Below are 18,805 nucleotides of genomic sequence, written 5' to 3' on the forward strand. Positions count from 1 at the left end.
TCTGCAGAGGGTGATGGAGGCAGGAACAGAGCTGTGCTCACAGGGACAGAACAGCAGCAGCTTCTTCTCCCTGTGCCCCCAGCTTGAACTGATCCCAGCCCATAACCCAGCCCAGGCCATTGGTACTGTACAGTAGCTGTCAGCAGCCTACATGAAGCCACTGGCTGCACCCCGTTTCTTGGTAGGAATGCACCCACTCCCTGAGTATCCTGTGTTAACAGCTGCTGTACCAGCATGACCTAAGGCTGCTGTTTTTTGGGACTCCACACAGCCGTTCCAAAAAAGCATCACTGCGGAAAGTCAAGGCAGCAAACATGCAAAAAGAATAGCCAAACTGGGAGACAAATTCTCTGCCCCAATCCTCTAATCCTTTCCAGCTCTCTTAAACAATCTTCACAGGACCTAAAATACACTCAAAAGACAGAAGCTGCCTGGGACCCTGTTGGAAGCCTTTCCTTCCTCCAGCTGCAGCATATCCTGGGGAGAAACCTTCAGGCTTAACCTTCAGGGGCCACCTCCTGCTATCCACCTCCCACTGAAGCTGTTTTGGTCAGAGCCCTTTCTCTTTCCTCCCTGGTTGTAGCAGGAAAGTTCAAGGTGTCCTGGCAGCAGGAAGCTCCCTTGCTCCACCCTCTGCCCAGCACCGCGGCTCCCTGAGCTCATCGAGGATTTGCTGCACCAGATCTGCCAGCGACAGCGACCTGTTCTGTGTGGTCACTGGGGTGGGAGCAGGACCCTCGACATGAAGCACCTCTCCCGTGAGCCCTGGGCAGCCCTCGCTGTGCTCTTCCTCACCGCTGCGCTCTGGGATTCCTGCTCAGCAGGTATTTCTCTATTCTTATGCTCCCGTTTTGATATCCTGCCCTTTTCCCCCACTCCTCTCAATACCTAAATATATTGCCCACCGACAGTAATTCGTTCTTTAAAAATGAGGGGGCTCTCTTGCCTCACCTAAAAAGTGTAAATAGTTGGAATTGATTAATGCTAATGAGAATTACTAGACATGACTGATCACAGCATCACTCTAAAGGGATGTTCTTTTGCCAGTTATTTACAGAGCCACTGTAAAAGTGACTGAGCTGCAGGTTGCTCCACTGAACGCCAAGGACACAGGAAACCACAGTAACTTGGCCTTGCCCTGCTTGCTGAGGCAAAGGACCACCTGCAATACCACCCAATAGGATCACTGTAGTCCGACTTAGATTTTATTAGGCGCTTTTTGCAGAAAATCTGGCTTTGGTGCCACCTTAATTGTGGAAGCTGCCTGAAACCAAAATGTAAATGAGACCTGTGAGGCGCTCCTTCCCCACCAGGCTACTGCCTGCATTGGTATATCAGCACCAGATGAGACCTGCCAGCTGTTTAAAGATGGGCTGGCTTTGACAGCCTGTTCTTTGGGCTGCCAGGGCTATAAACACGATCCAGCGCTCGGCATTCTGCAGCACTTCCTTCCACAGGTCATACTCAGGTTTTAATGATACTTCCCGGTGCTTCTGTGAGGTACTTATTAACTGAGAAAACAAATTATGGGCTTGGCCAAGGTCATTCTGCAAATCCTACTAGAGTCAGACAGAGGAATGGGAAATACTGAGACCCTTCCCTGAAGCAGTTTGCCCAGGGACCCACTCTGAGCATGGCAGAGGCCATAAGGAAAGCTCTGGTATTGCTGATGGTGGATCAGCTCAAAACACAGAGGTGGGCAACAGCAGGTGACCCCAAGGGGGACATCTCCCACAGGACAACCTCAGTTTATTTTCTGTTACTTGGAAAACGCCAAACTCAAAGCAAATGTTTGGTCAAATGTCTCATTCTGTTTTGTTTTCCTCAGCTGAAACGAAACCTGAGCTATTATTCTGCAGCCTTCGGTGAAATCAGGCCAGAGCTAGTTTTATTACATTCCAAATTACCAGCTCAGAGTGATGGCTTGACTAGAAATAGTTATCTCATAGCTTCTTCCTGGCCTGTGGACAAGCAGCATGTTAGAGCTCCTCCATGCAGCAGAAGTCCTCCCTCCTGGAGTCTCCCCAGGCCATTTGTCATCTATCTGTGCAGGGGATGCTCTCCCCAGCTGAACATGAACTGTGCTGCTCACGGCAGCACAGGAGGAGGTGTTTCTCTGACTCCCTTCCTTCTGCAGCAGGGGACAGACAGGTGCTGATGCACAGGGACCAGGGCAGCCTGTGCTTTTACCCCTGCAGGCATCCTGCAGCTGTCCTGGTCTGATCCCACCGTGCTGCAGGGAGCACGCTGAGGGGCAAGGCAGGTTTTAGGAGTACTAAAGAGGGTATGGCCTGTGGCACCGTGTGCAGGTTTGAAGAGCTGGACACCAGCCACAGAGTTGTGCCAGAGTGCATGTGTGTGTGCTGATTCTGGGCAGGAAGCAGGATAAAGAGGGAAAACCTTCATCACAGCTCCAGGCTTCTCCCTCATTACTTACTTCTGGATGTTGTATTTTCCAACCTGAGCTGGTTACCATGCTGGTCCGAACTGGAGTCCAGCCAGAGCAGTTTCAGATGCTCTGACCTGCAGCAAAGCCAAAGCTTCCTCCTGGGGCCTTGGTGGACCCGCTGAGGCTGCGCAGATGGGCTCAGCCCTTGGCTCTGCCAGACTCTGTGCACCCTGGGATTTTTCTAAGGGTAAAAGGAGGCAGCTGTACAGCCTGCTGGCCATGGATCTCCCCATGCCACTGAATGGTCTCTCCCATTTCCATGCTTGCTCGTTCTGCCCCTGTAGCTTGGGCAAGCACTGTGGTTAATGTGAGCTCTGAGCAAATGGCTCAGGCCAGGGTCACACCAAGGCAGAGGTACAGGGATTCATCTGCTCCTTAGGGATGCTGCTTGAGCAAGTGTGCAGCCGGTGTTAGAAGTGGTGGCATAAGGAAGCATACCCTAATGCAGCAGTGTTTAGGGGCAGGAACTTCCTTTCTCCAAGTTGTTTCCACCCTACAGACTTCTGCAAGGCCAATGGCTTCCAGATTTTCCTGCTTGATGCCAAACATTGCTTTTCTAATCCCACTTACCTTTTCTCCTGTGCTTTCCTTCTGGCAGCAGCTGAAGGCACCTCCAATGTTTCAACAACTGAGTACGAACCAGCGTGTCTTCGTAAGTCTTCATAAATCATTACTACCTGGTTAAAGCCAGGTGATGAGCCTACACAGTGACTGAGAGCCTGTCCTGGGAAGGGATTTATCTCTTCTCAAGGCTTCCATTGTGGGTGAACCTTTAGGATGCATTTCTAAGACTCCTCCACTGCCATGGTACGATATCTTAGGTATATTGAGACAGACTCATAGCTTTGAACAGACTAATTGATAGCTAATTTGTGTGTCCTAAAGCTCCCTGCCAGACTGCCTGCCCGTAGGCACTATACAGATTCCCAAGAGCACCTCTTTCCCCTGCCCTACCACGTCCTTCCCAAACAGCCAGCCCCCAAACAACCTGAGATCCCACCACTACTCCAGAGTCATCCACCAGATTAAGACCCACGTTTAGGGGAAAGATGCCAAGGCAGAGCCATCTGCCTTCTAGTGAAGGAAGCCTGCCATGTACTTGGCTTCCCATGAGCTCACTTCACTTCTCCTCCGCCAGACGTGAACTTCTGCAGGCAAGCGGCCACGTGCTGCCCTTCGGGCATGGACGACTACGGGTGGATCGCAGCGGCCGTCGGCTGGAGCCTCTGGTTTCTGACCCTCATCCTGCTCTGCATGGACAAGATCACGAAACTCCGGCCTGATGAGCCCAAATACTTGGTGGCCTGAAGCAGAGAGAGCCAGCAAGCAGCAGCACCGGGGAGCAGTGAGGTGCAGGCAGACTGACAAAGCATTTCTAACACCTGCTAAGAAACACAAAAAGAAAGGGAACACACCTGCAGCCAAAAAAAGCCAGATCTAAGCAGAGCAGCTGCCAAGGCTTCACCCTCTCTGGCAGGCTGGAGCTGCCAGCCAAGGTGTGGGGTAGGCAAGTCCCTGCAAGCCACCATATATGTGCCACAGTGCAAAACCGCCCACTTTTCCCTGAGCCCTCTCGTGCTTGCTGTGAGCACAGCAGGAGGAGAGGCTGAGGGACCAGCTACCAGCCTATAGCACATTGCCTCAACGTGCACAAAGGTGCATGACACACCTTCGGCTCTGACACAGAAAGTGGGCACACCAAGCTATTTTCTGGAGCATCAACATTACCAGAGCCATTACTAAGCTATAGGCCAGGTTACATCAGTAACTGGAGGTAATTCACTGACTTTACCAAGTCCTCCTCACTCACTAACCTGAGATATTTAAAAGTCTATTAACTGATACATGGGAAAACTTTCTTATGGAAACTTAGGGATTGTTTGGGCTGGTTTGAAAGTACAACTAATTTTTCCAGAGCCATTTAGATGTGTTGCAGGAATTGAATGTTGGTTGTACTTACTCAGCTTCCACCTGCCTGAGAAACTAAGCCAAGCTGAACTGTGGAAAGCAGGTTTAAACCAGCATATCTGATGCATGCACAAAACTGTTCCTATTTATACAAGATGATAATAAATACTCCTATTGATTGAAAGACTCTCACTGACTGGTTTATATGGATAAAGCTTATACTGGCAAGGAATTACTCAACCCAAATTGTTAGAAACAGGATTCAAAGAACACATATTCCTGCACGAGGGTTTAGCTCACTGCAGCCAAACTCTGATTTAGGGCAGTTGCACCAGTTTTATTTCTATCCGTTATTAAAACAAATCAGAGTTAAACCTACCTAGACTGACACAAGGTTAGCAAACCTGCTAGAGATCAACTGAAATGAAACATAAAAAGTTACTTTTAAATTTAAAAAGCACCATTAAAGATCTTTATCTGCTAATAATAATTATACTCTCCCATCAGCTCATCAAGGTGTAACTTCATGAGTGAGAAAAGACAGAAATCAGTTTAAAACTTCCAATTGATTCTGGCACAATTAGACACTTTGATCAGGATAATTTGGCCACTTCAAAGGGATGGACAGCTGTCTCTTATCAGCTAGCCCCCATGAAGAGGAGCAGGGCCAAGTTAGACATTGAGGAAAATACACCCTTCCCTATCACTTAAGGCAAGAAGTCTTTCAGGGTGAAATGCTGAACAGAGATGCTCATGTCAGGACAGTAAGTTTTGAAAGGGAAGGGCTTAATTTGCAACATTTCAATATAGAACAATTAAACAAAAGTAATTTTCACATGACAAATCTCAGATCTCAGCATTGGATCAAATTCTTTCCACAAAACCCCCAATAACCAAGCAAAACAGCAAAGTCCCTCTCATTTATGTACAAACTTACAGAAACAAAGGGATCTCAGTCAACACCAAAATGTAAAGAGCAGTGAGTTGACAGCTCAACCACCGCAATCACTCATGTACAACAAATCTTCTACCTACACACATAATTTTTTTCCTGTTACATTCATTTTAATAGCAGAAAATGTTCATTGCTCTGAAAGCAATGTGAAAGATACTGTGAAAAAACCTCCACTTACTGCCTTCACGTCTGCCTTCTGCAGATCTTACAGTTCTCCAGACTTAGGGGCATTTTTCTCTCGGTTGGGAACACAGAAGTGCCTGCTCTTCATCTTTGAGGGGTTACGTTTCATAGCTTTCGCATGTCTTTTGAGTTTTCAGCACATGATGCAAGTTCTAATGTCCTAAGAGAGCAACAGCCACAAAGAGCTTCACAACAACTGAGGAATTCTGTGGGGCTTCCTAAAGCTTGCCTTTAGAAGCACAGCTTGCTCATTCTTCACTCTCTCCAAAATAGAGACCTATACCTTCAAGGATTGAAGTAGACTTAAACCTCAGGTTTTGCTTCTTGCAGTTTCCTTTAAGGATTCCCAGCTCAAGCAAACTGGGGAGAAAAGGAAAAAAACCCGTATTTTGTCATACAACGTAGTGCCCTCAAGGATTCTGTGTGCCTGTGTTCAAAGGTGACACCCACGTCTCCACAAAATCAGGTATAAAAATGGAGTACCTTACAGATAATTTCTGCTGTGAAATGTATACTTTTTCTAGATCAGTAAAACTAGATCTGTAAAACTCTGATCTAACATAACAGTGTTGCTTTTTACTGCATCACCTGTTCTGACATACGGCATTGTCAGCTTTGATATACAGCTGCTTCTTTTCATGTCATTTGATGGAGTCCCTCAGAAAAACTTAGTCCTGTGATGACTCTCATGAAGGCACTGATGCTCCCAGTGTGTCTGGGATCCCTAAACAAGGTGGCAGTGTTCCACAGGCTCCAAGGCTGTCTGTAAACATCTTACATGCTCCTACATAATACAGTGCAAAACCCCAAAGCACTCTTTTAAAGGGACTCTCCAAGGTACACACTATGTGCTGTACTGATCCTGTGGGCAATCACAAGTACAATGCAAAACAACCCACCCTGCAAAAGGAGGAGAAAAGCCCTAATGGTACTGTCAATGTTCCAGGGGCTTGTCAACAGTTACAGAAAGCACTGAATTAAAAATTTGCATCCAAAAGACTTGAGAAATTGATATAAAGACAGAAATTAGTATGCAGAAATGGATTGTACATACCTGATTTCTAAAATGTGAAGATTATCTGTAGTCTGCTGTTACATTTCCTGGAATAATTTTAGCCAGGGAGCACACAGGAGCACAGCTTGTGGGTTATAACCCCTCATTTAAGAGCAATTGAGTCACAGTAGAAGGCCGTGGTCTGGTTTTGATGCAAAAATTAAACATACAAATGCACAAATTAAATATATATGACTGTATAGTACAGTGCCTCATAAGTGGTCCATGAGCAGAGTTGCAGACTGATATTCTCATTTACTGTGTATTATTTCATGCTCTTAATAATAGTCCTCAAAGTTTAATACCTCTAATCGTAGACCCCAACTAGTGCAATGCTGTCCAACCCCTGCTGATTTCAAGGGAGCTACACAAACATCCAGCACATGCCTTGTTTTGTTCTTTGGGTTTTCTTCACTGCAATTCAGGAAGCCTGTCATTTTTGTTCCCATAGGAGACCTTGGAGGCAAAGCATAACCACTGATTTCTCAGCATACACAAATCATTTTTGTGCTAAACCTGGGTGCCCCATCAGACTGCTACATACAACCTCATGGCACTGAGCTGGTGTAGGCACTTGCACATTTCCAAGCATTTAAAAAGTAAGGTGATAGCTCCAAACAATGATGGAAATCTTAATGCTCCAGTCATTTATAGTTACTGTCTCTCCAGGACCAAAAAGTTCCTCACTGGAATGAGATGGAGGAAAAAAACCTATTCCAGCTCTTCTGATTTAGTACAAAAAAATAAAAAAGCAAGAAAAATTTTGAAACCTGGATGGTTAAAAAAAAAAAAAAAAAAAGTGTGACTGAAATACCCAAGTTTGAACCTCAGCACTGCTGACTAAATCAGCAGAGTTGTTAATGTTTTCTGGACAAAGTTTCTGAACTTCAGGCATGAAGGTATGTAGTTCCTGGAAAGGGAAGGGAGATGAAGATGGCACCTGGGAAAGCTGCTGGTTTGCAAGTGTCTCAGACAGACAAACAGAGCAGTGAGGACATGCAACTGAGCAGCACTTCTAATAACAAAGGAGAAAAACATTAGCAGCAGCACAGCATTGCAGGGTAACCACTTTAATTTGCCTTGAGACAATATCCATCACATCCAACTAGTGATTTTGAAAAAATTCTTAATTCAAGACTAAATGGATTGATACTTGATGCACGACTCTTCATCTTTTCAGATACCACTGCTCTGCTAATGACTCACATTACTCACTGCCTTGATCCTTGGGGTTTTAGTGAACGAGCTACATATTAAGCAATTGCACTTTACAATGATTACACTTGGGCAAATCACTAGAGGAATGAAAACTGGCAAGCATCACAGCTCCCTACTCACGTGAAACAGACAAAAGACAGAGGTTGAATTCATAAGAAAAGGTGCTCTGTACTGGGACTCTGTAGGAATTTTGATAAAGCCATTACAAAAACTTTCAAAAACGATTTCAAAAACTTACTGTCATTAATTACAGCCAAGGAATGGAATACAGGCGTTCTTGGGAAGCAACCACCCTCTCTCATCCTTACACTCCAGATTCTGCTTATTTTGTGGTATCTGCAGTACCACTAGCTGTTGTGGAATTCATAACTCATTGCAGGTTTCTGTCCCACAATCAAACATGTTCAATGAGCTGATTTCCAACTCCTAATTTGCAACAACCTTCCAGAAATAAACCACAGCATAAACAATGCAGTATTGTCCCCCAAGTCTGCAAACTGCTTGGAAAAAAATTTAGCTCTAGGAGACTTGTGACTTTTCCTGTCCAATTTGACAGTATGACATTGACAGCATGCCTTTTGGAGCAAAAGTTAGAGTACTTCTTCAGGTTTTCCACAGCTCTGTCTGCTTTGTCTAAATGGCAGAACAGAAGGGAGACACCTGCAAAGCCACCTCTGCTAGACTGTTTCCCCTTCCCGGCATTTCAACATACTGTGTATTTAAGTCAGATCAGTTCAAAAATATGCAAGTTCTAATGTAGCAACCCTCTGGGCTCAAATACACGAAGAAACCACCATTCTTTAGCTGAGAAAAACTACATCCTATACAGATGTGATAATGTGTTAGGTAAGAGAGGTTATCTCCTCCTTAAGAAGACTAAATAATGCCCATTGGCACTAGTGTTGAGTGCTCCTTAAGCTGCAGGAAAGGGCACTCTGCTCCCTGGCAGAGCAAGGTTATTGTAGGCAATGTTGTGTCAGTGATGCTGGAAGCAACAAAAAGCTTCTCGTGACTTCACTGCAGTTCTACTCTGCAAAAGCAGGAACATCAGTTCCAGTGTCCCAGCAAATTTTCTCCCACACAGCATTGAAGTACAGGAGGATGTAGCAGTAATGTAAATACGTGGCTGCACATCTACAGATCTTCTAAACAGGAGATTCCTGTGCCACCATCAAGCCCAAAGACAGAAATTAATGTCAGGATGAAAATCATCCATGGAAATGCTTGACAGGAAGTGTTCCATGCAAAATACAAAGCAACTTACCTGAAACCATTTTATGCAGGACTGGACACAAACCCAGCAATCAGTTCAGAAGTTTGTGGATGCTCACATCACCTGCACTGCACTGAATTGGAACTACTTTGTATTTGGTGACTATGCTGAATTCCTACTGACAGTGGCTAATCCACAACTCTTCCTCCTATTTCCTCAAGTCCAAGGATAAAAGCTTCCTGCTTTTTCATTAGAGCAGTATTTTAAAAATTTTTATTTCTTTAGTCAAGTTTCTTTCAGATTTGTGTTTCAGGACCAAAAGAATGCTGTGCATTGCCAAATATAACACAGCACTAATTCTCCTTGAATACAAAAAAGTTTTTCCTGAAACACAAACAATATGCAGCTACTGCTTTTAAATCATGCACAGCACTAAAACCTTCCAACAGCCTGGATGAGGAAACCACCTTCCAAGAAGCCTTGGGATGGAAGCATTTGAGAAGTTTTCCTGGGAACACTACAGAGCTCTTAAGAAGTGCGTACATTTGAATATATCTGGAAATGCAAACCAATAATTTTCATCTTTCAATTCTTTAGTTCTCATTTCATTTCACCTGTTCTACACGTGGCCAATAAGAGGATTTCTGCAAGTGGACCTGAAAACCACCATGTCAGGGATCCAAGGAGGTTTAGCATTTGTTTCAAAGGATTCTTCAGAGCATTTGTTCAAATGTGCCAACACTTTATTCCAGTTAAAGTAAGATGTAACAGCCTAAACACAAATTTCCAGTTATGGAGTAAGAACTACACAAAACTAAACAGGAGTGGCCATTACAAAGGAAAAAAACTATTTGATATGTAAAAGGTATCAAGAAAAAGTAACACAAAATCAAGACAAAACATTCCATCCCTACAAACTATGAAGTGCAAAGAAATGAGTATTTTTCTAATACTAATGTGATTTTTTTAGTCTATCAGTCTTCAGTGGGATTCATGGGACTGCAGCCCTACTCCAGGGAAGTCTCTTTAAAAAGGTGGCACAACTCCACAGGATTTTTGCTTCTCAAGTTTTTATACTGTGCGAGTAAACTCACCCTGGGGACACTGTACACCAAAGCTAGAACATCTTTGCCAAGTGCATCCCAAATGGCACTCAAGAATCTGTAGGATGAGTTCTTCCAAAGCATACATGTGACTACATGGTTTTCAGTGGAAGTCATGCAGATGCAGCCAGGGGAAACATGCGGTGCAACATCTGGATCTGAACTGCCAATCCTACGTCACAAGCTGAGTGTGTTCTGCCCACACTGAAACATGTCTACTGTGACAGCAGAATACACCCCCACCATGTCCCCTCCATTTCTAAATAAAATCTAACAAGAAGAGAAAAACATACCCTCCACAAAAGGGAACTGCATTTTTATTTCCACACTCAAGCAATTCAAAGCTGCTGCTTTTCTCTAGGCACATCTAAACAGTCCTGGAGAAACTCTACAGCCTGGGTGAACTGCTTTTGGGAGTCTCTGATAAAAGATGTTCCTCACTCATACAAACCAGCACTGCAGGTGGTGAAGGACTGCAAAGAGGGGCTGTGTCATGAACTCTGCCTGAGTGGGGCCAGAGGGAATCCCCAAGATTTCTTCTCTCTACAGAGCACTGTCACAGGTGGTTCTGGGGACCTGGTTGCTCTCCTTTGCCTTCTGACAATCAGATGTCATCCTTTTAATCAATCTCCAGCTTTCTGTCCATATTCAGAACACACCAAACTGGTGCTGGTTTTAATATATCAATTTATTTCTTTGCATCTGCAAAAATATGGCCCACAACACGTTCCCACCTCAAAGGCACAAATGTTCTTCATCCTGCCACTTCAAAGCTCTTGGCCAAAATAGGGAATTTTCAAGGACTGGCACCTGTTTACAAGGAACTGCTGGTTAAGGCATGCAACAGAAAATGCACATTTCTTCCTTGAGCTAAAACTATGATAGCTGGAAAAGTGAGAAACGTAGTGAGGGCAAAAGGTAAAAAAGTGAGTTCAGCTGCCTACTGCCATCCACATCACACAACAGGTGACTTCACTAGGGCTTGAATGTACACCCAGCTTCCTTAGGTAATCTGTCAAATGTGTTTTTAAGCCGCAAGTTAACAACAGCGTGAGCTGTTGTGGTTCTGGGGAAGTTACAATTGCTGTACACAGCCTCTTTCTAAGACAATCCTGAAACCCTGCTGTCCTTGGTCTACTTTAGAGGCACTGGCTTGCTGGGAACTTGCACTTCTGGGTGATCGCTCTTAAGTATTTACTTGTGTCCATAAATGTCCACCACACTGGGGTAGCCAACACCACGCCAACCTTTTGGTGCAGGGTGATACACAGAGACCTTGTCTGACCCTGCTGCTCCCCAAACACTAGATAAGAAGCCTGATCCAAAGCACTGCAAGTACAGTCCACTGCAAAGGGTCACTCAGATTCCACTCACTGCTCCAAAGTGGGCGTATTTAACATTACCAGTCCAGCACCTATGCAAATAAAGCAAAGTTTTCTTTCCTGAGTCACAGGCCCACAGCCACTAACCCCAACACCATGTGCTACATCCTGGTGGAGAATATTTTATAGTACTGAAGCATGCCCCACCTTTCACATTGAGTGTATGAAAAATAACTGTAACATTTCACTTTGCTCCAAAAATAATCAAGAAGCAGGCTGGAGGTCAGCATTTTGGCCACGAAAAGGAAACCAACCACACTAAATTATGTAGCTCTCATCTTGCCAAGTTCTTTTATATGCCAAACTAAACACAGACTAAACACAAATGTCAAGGAAAATTGTGAAGAAAGGGAAGAGCATGAGGATTCCATGAACCAGATGGTTTAGTCATGGAAATGGATGCAACTGATGGTAACAGCTTTCTGTGCCTGTACCAACTTTTCATCTGATCGGTGTTTTCAAAATCTGGTAGATTCATTAACAGATACTTAAATACAGGATATTTTTAAGTTTCAGGAAAAAAAGCTTTGGTTTTCCCCCCTCCACTTCTATCAGGGCAATTAAAAAAAATTGGCATAAGAACTCAAGCACATGGGGATGCAGAAGTTTACAGATTTCCCTCCCGCCTCCCGAATTCCCAAGTGGAAAAACACACTCTGGCACATGCCTTCCACAGAATCCTTTTGTAGTACACAAAAAACCCCAGCTTTTCCTGTAGCTGCAAAAAGTGTGGGTCTCCCTTGTTAAGGCCATTCTTGGAACTGGCAGCTGGTAACTGGTGTTACTTTTCTTCCTATATGAAGATACAGACTAGGCCATGCCAATTTTCTGGACACTGGATCAGGTCTCCAACCAATCTGAGAATGTAACTTCCAAACACAGTTTTCTGACCTCTTATATTTTACTATCCTGTTGAAAGTTTTCAAGAGGGTTTTCTTCACCAGAAAGCCTCTTTTATTTACAAGTACATATTTGTCCTGCCTTCTTCATAAAGATTGGGGACTGAAAAGAGAAATTATAAACATCCAAATATAAAAGGATGGAATTTCACAATAGCATCACCATCACTAGCAAAAAGAATGAATGAGAAGTGGCTTTAAGTACCTCTAAATTTCAAAGCTCTTATTTCACAGAGAACATATTGTTCTTAAATAGCTGGACCAGACAATTAATTTACCTCCTGGAAGACCACATTTTCTTGACATGAAGTCACAGTAATGTGCTAGTATTATAAGCACTGGTCTCTGAGCTCTCTACAGAATTAAACTGGAGAAGGATGTGGAGTCTGAAAGAGATGGTTTTAATGGGAACACTTAGCAACAGTCAGTCTTCAGTGCTGTCAAAACGACCAAATGAACACTGCCTGATACACTCTTCATTCTTCAAAACCTGGCATTTTGCAGAAGCATTGGCAACATTTATGTTTACAAAGTTGGCAGAAACAAATGTTTATTTTTATCCTAGAATTATCACACAAAAAACTTAAAAAATTCAAATCATAATGACCTGTTGGTACTGCTGTTACAACCATGCTGGTGTTCTGATTCCTTTCAAACCTCTACCGGTGCCCATGAGGGCTTCACACATAGGCCAGGGAACTGGAAATTAATTTACACTGCTTCATTACACTAAGTCCCTCAAAACAGTTTCATACAGCATTTTGATCATCATAGGTAAACAGAAAAATAACTGAGCTTCCTAGTAAAGAGGAAAACATACCACCTTTTTTTCCGCATCAGTGAGCAACTGAGGTTTTGGCTTCAGGCATGAGTATGATGTACGCACTTCATGAATAAGGTACGGAGGTGACTTCTTCCACCGTGTCCTCCCACCTGTTCTCATCTCAGTCTGAGTTAGTCCTGTTGCAGTTACTGAACTGTGTACTGGAGCCAGCAGCAGATTTGGTAGCCAAAGACTGCCACACCATACCAGTGTTACACACCTGTACTTCACCAATGCCATTTCTACCCCAGAAAGTGAGGCAAACACCCACTTTGCTGCTGCCCAGCTGCCCAATGCTCTCTCTGGCAGATCTCTTGTTCCGTAGACCCTTGACCACTACCACCAGCTCGTGTTTGAAACACCTACAGTGTAGCACCTAATGCTTCTGCTTTCCATTGCCCTGGGGTAAGGCTCCCAAGCCTCCTCCCTGACACTGAGCCTGCCCTCCACCTCTGTGCCAGTTCAATAGCTTTAGCTCATTCTGACCTGAAAAGGAAAGCAATCATGACTTAAGCAAAATGTCTGTATGTATTATGTCTGTTACAGTTATGCAATGGCCAATATTAGTAAATTCATAGCTAATTTTAAATTAAAACTCTGAAAAAAACCCAGCGACAAACAGTTCCATGGCACGTACCATTCTTACCATGGGGATAATGCTTACCCTTTGTCCAAAGGACTTGGAAACAAGTATAAATATAGAAACTGTCTCAAAACTGCAAATCTAAGCCTATGTTAATGCTCTAAACTGTCACTGACTTCCACTAAAATTATTCAGATCCAAACATAAGCAATGATTTAGGACATCAATTTATAACATAATGCTGGTGACCCTGTACCAGTCAGGCTGGATTGGTTTCTGTCCACAAAGCAAACTACAGAGAGGCAATATTTTATCGCTAGTCTTGCAAGAGCATTTAGTATGTAAATATGTTTTTCTAAAGATATACACACACATTTCCTCAAATTCAACTGTGGCTGAGTATTCCCCTTCCAGTTTTCAATAATTTTTAAACAAATTAGATACCAAGCCCTTTCTGTTTGGATGGTTTGCTTTGTTTTTCCAGCCTGAATGAGTCTACAAATATTTTTTTAATTATACAAGGCCAATGTTTCACTTTGCAAACATTGAAGATGAAGGAACACTTGAAGCTTCAGCACCAGAAGGAAAACAAGGAAGAGTGCAGAGGGTAGCTCCATTCGGAACCACAGAGCTATAACAATTATTGTTCCAGTTTGATACAAGTGACTCATAAAGACTGTTATTCTAAGTAGTCCCATTGTTCCTGACAACCAAAGTGATTCTTATGTGAGATTGGACTTCAAGACCCTTGAGCTGATACAGTTTGCAATCCTGCAGAACAGCAACACAAACCAGTTCCCCATAAGCACTGGAGAGATAAGAATACTTGTAATCTCTCGCAAAATGTCATCTCAGTTCATTCAAAACTTCACCTACTTCCTTAGAAAAAGGAGTCTATCATTCTTGGAGTTTGTTCCTGTCTTTATTTTGTGGTTGTTGCTGGGGTACTGAGTTCTTGACCTAAGGTTTTATTTATGTGTTAGGCCAAGTGAGGGTAAGGAGAGAAGAGGAGCACTGTAATATTAGCAGATTAATTAACATTACTTGTGATGACACTGATGATTTTCCCTGTTTGTCCCCCATCTCTCCTTACTGTTCTCATTTTGCTGCCTTTTTCGATTTTTCCAGAGTGCTGTCAACAGAGTTGTGAAAGTTCCTTTGTGAGAACAACATTGCTGATTTCCTCTAAGTCTTTGCTTCCATAGGAAGCAGATACCTGGCAGATTTGCAGTGGAATGCTAAATCAACTATGGAAGTTCTGCACTGTTGTCTGTTTCTGAGAAAGCCGCAGAAGTTCTTCTCTGATTGCTTTGATAAGAGAGGCTGATGAGTGGCCGGGCTGGAGGTCCTCAGTGGAACTGGTGGTGTAGCAAAGGCCCTGGCCCTGAAGGCTGTTGTGTGGAAGCTGAGCAGGAGGTGCTGAGGGCTGCCTGGCTGAAGTCCTCGGCATCTGGAATACTGGTGAGGAGGAATATTCTTGGTGTCCATGCATATGCGTCTGGAAAAAGGGAGAAAGCATTATTGTACTTTCTGAATAAACATGATTATCCCAGAAAAGACAAGAAAGCAAAAAGGCAAAGAACAGGGGGGAAAGCAACATGGAGATGCTTCTATCTGCTGCAACGGTTCTTCTGTTACATGAATGAGTGATATCTCTTATGGAGCACAAAACAACAAGTGTACACAACACTGGATTGTTGGACTGTTGGACTGCCTCAAGCTCAGAGCTTTTCAAAAGCTTTGACTCCCTTTCCAATCCACATTATGTTTAAGAACTGAAATGGAAGGAGGGGGGGAGAAACCCCACAGGACCGGAAATCAACAGAATTGGCTTCTCTTTCCATCCACTTCCATCAACTTCCTAAAAGACAGCAGGCAAACCACTTCTTTCCCAGCGGTCATTTATCCATACTATATATAAGCAGAGATACTACTACTTCCACCTTCCCTTTTTCTGCCTGCTTTGCCTGTTCAGACTGTACACTTGTGAGACCCTGTGACTGACCAGTGCCCGGGAAAACACGGTCAACAGAAAAAGAAGCAGAAGAAAACTACTTGGATTTGAAAGATGAGATTTTTCCATACTCAATATCTCAGAAACACTATCCCAGCTTAGGGACAATCATTGTTTCAGGGCAGAAAGGGGTTAATTCCGCCTTTGTTCAGTAACATACATTTTCTAACAAAACAAGAGAGACAGAGAGCAGAAGCCTGAGTTTATGGCTTGTCTTTCTGCAAGACAATCTGCTTACACTAAAACAAAGCATGGATTTACAGTACACTGTGCGACTGCACCAACTCCCAGTATGGACATAAACAAGGTACATTTTGAAAATCTAGATTCCAGCTGACAACCCTGAAGCAAGTGTTTCCTCTTGCCTCATATTGCTGAAGGCTGAGAGACAGCCTGAAGAAAACACTGGACACAGAGGACTCGAACGCACAAGTGGGAGCAAAGCAACGTAATCCCCTTTTCAGGGGGAGCAGCAGGTTCAGACCACAGCCATCACAAGTCAGTGAGCACTACCTTTCTCTGGGGACAAGCCTTAAGGAGTAGCAGAGAGAGCAGCCTGATGGGGGAAGAAAGGACAGCAAGGTCAGCTAGAAGAGGATTCAGGAGCGAGGGGGAGGGGAATGAAGACATTACAAAGCAGAGCCTGGGAAGCATATGGGGGACCTAGAGCAACAGTGGCAGCAGTGTGCAGGGAACACAGAAATGCATAGCAGCAAATTCCTTAACATCTCTCATAATACAGATGAATAAAATTTAAGCCATTTTGTATAAAGCAGAACTAATAATAGATTCTGAGTCTCTTGTGCAGCTCACTTACAGCACTCCTCCTTTACACAGTTAATTTTGGGAGACAGATTAAGGGGAAAAGAGGCTTTAATAGAAGAAAGATAGGTAAAGGTTTTCCAAGTAACATCCTGTCTTATTTCTTTTAAAAGAGAGGTGATTTCAGTGTGAGAAAGGAATGAATGGGTCTCTTGATTGTTCAGAATTATTCATTTGGCAGTGAAACCTGAAACTAATTTGTATGTGCAGTCTAGAGTTGGCAAACCTGACAAGTACTCTGTGGGCTCATAGAGAAGAGATAACATAAAAAAATATTAAAAGGAAACACTCCTTGATACATGAGTCTTAACAGCAACCTAAATTATGTTCACATTAAAATGCACTATGTGATTCAGCTCCTATCTCACACTTCACTGAGTTACCACCATAAGAATGGTTTCTTAAGGGAAATTAGGAAGAACTGATGACCACAGTGGCTATTTTTTACATAATGTTTATCAAGGTTTTCTTAAATATCTCAGAAAAAGAAAAGTGTGTGTTTCTGTGATTTCACATATAGCATCAGAATTACACAGGCCTGTAAAATTTCAATGCCACGTTGGTTTAGAAACCTAATCGCTACTAACCTACAACAGCAAAATGGCTGAAATAAATGGCTGGTTTTTTATTAAAACTTCTTTACTAAAAGAAACACACAAAGATATATAACATTATATATGCAAAAATATATATTTTCATGTAATATCTATGCATTTTATATTTTTATCTAGAAACTTCTAGATAATTAACAGCAGTACAAAACAATTGACAAAAATATTTTTATTGAATCTTCCTTCTTAAGGAATGAAGATTTATGAGATGACATTGTAAATTTGTTAATCTCCATTTAATAACTGTTGAACTCTGGCCAATTTCAACTGAACTGGATGTATAAATACATACACAAACATACATGTGTATATGTGTATGTATGAACAGATACATAAAATTCACAAAACCAGGTAGCTAATTAGACATAACCTGATTTGTTATAACCTTATTTGCTATCACTGAATCTGTTTCTGAGTGGCAAAAAGGTCAAGTTAGGCTGTGCTCTGCTGGATCTCTTAGCCAGCACATATCTCACAGGGGCTATCGTGGGGACATGAGAGACAACTAAGTTTGGTGACACTTGTTAGAGACACTAGAGTGGGCAGCTGAGTAGAAAAATCGAGTGAAAGGGTAGGAGTATCTTTAGGGAAACACTGGAAACCTGGAGAAGACTTGGGAGACCAGTGGAAAGCTAGAGGGGACTGCAGATAGGCAGGAGGTGATGCCAGCTGGCGGAGGGAGGTGGAGATACACAAGACACGGAACCCATCTGTAAGCCAGGCTTCGCTTGTGCTGCTGCTCAAACGAGCACTTGCCCAGGATTGTATTTTGTGCCAGCTAAGGAAATGCTGTCAATCTCCTGGTTGCCCTGGGCCTTCTGGATGGAGAATTAAGGTGAACTGATGGTACCCTGGCACACTGGCTTTGGGTTGGGAGGTACAAGTGAGAGGTCATATTCCAGCAGAAAATCAGGACTTCAGGAATAAATGGGTGAGGATATTGTGAGCCAAAGGGCTATTGCAGGAAGACAAATGTAGATCCCTCTCCAGTTTGTGTGCAAGAAAAATGCTCTAGATTCTAATCTTCCTAAATGCAGAGTTTGATTTTAGAAACTTGCTCAGAATGAGGGAACAGTAAGACTGCTTGCAAAGGATCAGCTGAATAGTGCACCATAAGAAACATGACCATCATTAAGCAAAGCCTCATTTCCAAAAGGAGTAAAGACAAATTTAGAGCTCTGTCCTAGTGAGAAAGTCAAAACTGTGAAGGTAATTATTTAAGTACAGAAAGCTACAAGACCAAGGCCTTTTTTTTTTTTTTTCCATGGGAAGAATCCTTTGCAAAAAAACCCAAAAATTTGCTCACAGGAAAAGGAAAGTTCAGGCAATAGGTGAGCTCTCCTACAACTGGATGACACCACACTCAGGTAAGTTTTAGTTCATGATCTCCTCCTTTTGCTCTTTTTTTAAATAACAAACGGAAAAAAAAAAAAAATCACATTGCAGTAACGTTATTGCAGTAACATATGAACTGCAGCAACCAGTGAGCAAAAAGTTCTGTCCAAGCTGAGGAAATCTTTAAACTGAGATGAACCAAAAGAAAGACAACCTGGATTTAAATGACCTGAACAGGAACACGCCCACAGAT

At 43.1% G+C, this 18,805-nt stretch overlaps 2 protein-coding genes across 5 annotated transcripts in view; one reads left to right on the forward strand and one right to left on the reverse strand.

Moving 5' to 3' along the window:
* Positions 1-567: 567 nt before the first annotated feature.
* On the forward strand, positions 568-4,541 carry TMEM213 (transmembrane protein 213). The gene is made up of 3 exons (XM_048302729.1): positions 568-824; positions 3,048-3,101; positions 3,588-4,541. The coding sequence occupies exons 1-3, from the start codon at positions 743-745 to the stop codon at positions 3,755-3,757; spliced, it is 306 nt and encodes a 101-aa protein (XP_048158686.1). The 5' UTR covers positions 568-742; the 3' UTR covers positions 3,758-4,541.
* A 6,158-nt stretch (positions 4,542-10,699) lies between these two features.
* Positions 10,700-18,805, reverse strand: part of KIAA1549 (KIAA1549 ortholog) — a 335,592-nt gene continuing 327,486 nt past the window's right edge. For 2 of the 4 annotated variants that reach the window (XM_048300476.1, XM_048300475.1), the window contains one exon: positions 10,700-15,268. In XM_048300476.1, coding sequence (XP_048156433.1) covers positions 15,014-15,268 — 255 coding nt within the window. In that variant the 3' untranslated portion in view covers positions 10,700-15,013. Of the gene's footprint in view, positions 15,269-16,297; positions 16,341-18,805 lie in introns of all 4 variants that reach the window. The other 2 variants (XM_048300477.1, XM_048300478.1) reach the window with 2 other exon arrangements.

This window comes from Corvus hawaiiensis, chromosome 4 (genome assembly GCF_020740725.1).
Source record: "Corvus hawaiiensis isolate bCorHaw1 chromosome 4, bCorHaw1.pri.cur, whole genome shotgun sequence".
In the NCBI taxonomy this organism is placed as follows: domain Eukaryota; kingdom Metazoa; phylum Chordata; class Aves; order Passeriformes; family Corvidae; genus Corvus; species Corvus hawaiiensis.

Coding starts and splice junctions, on each gene's coding strand:
- TMEM213 (XM_048302729.1), top strand. CDS start 743: ATGAAGCACCTCTCCCGTGAGCCCTGGGCAGCCCTCGCTGTGCTCTTC. Junction 825..3,047: donor CTGGGATTCCTGCTCAGCAG/GTATTTCTCTAT, acceptor TCCTTCTGGCAG/CAGCTGAAGGCACCTCCAAT. Junction 3,102..3,587: donor GTACGAACCAGCGTGTCTTC/GTAAGTCTTCAT, acceptor CTCCTCCGCCAG/ACGTGAACTTCTGCAGGCAA.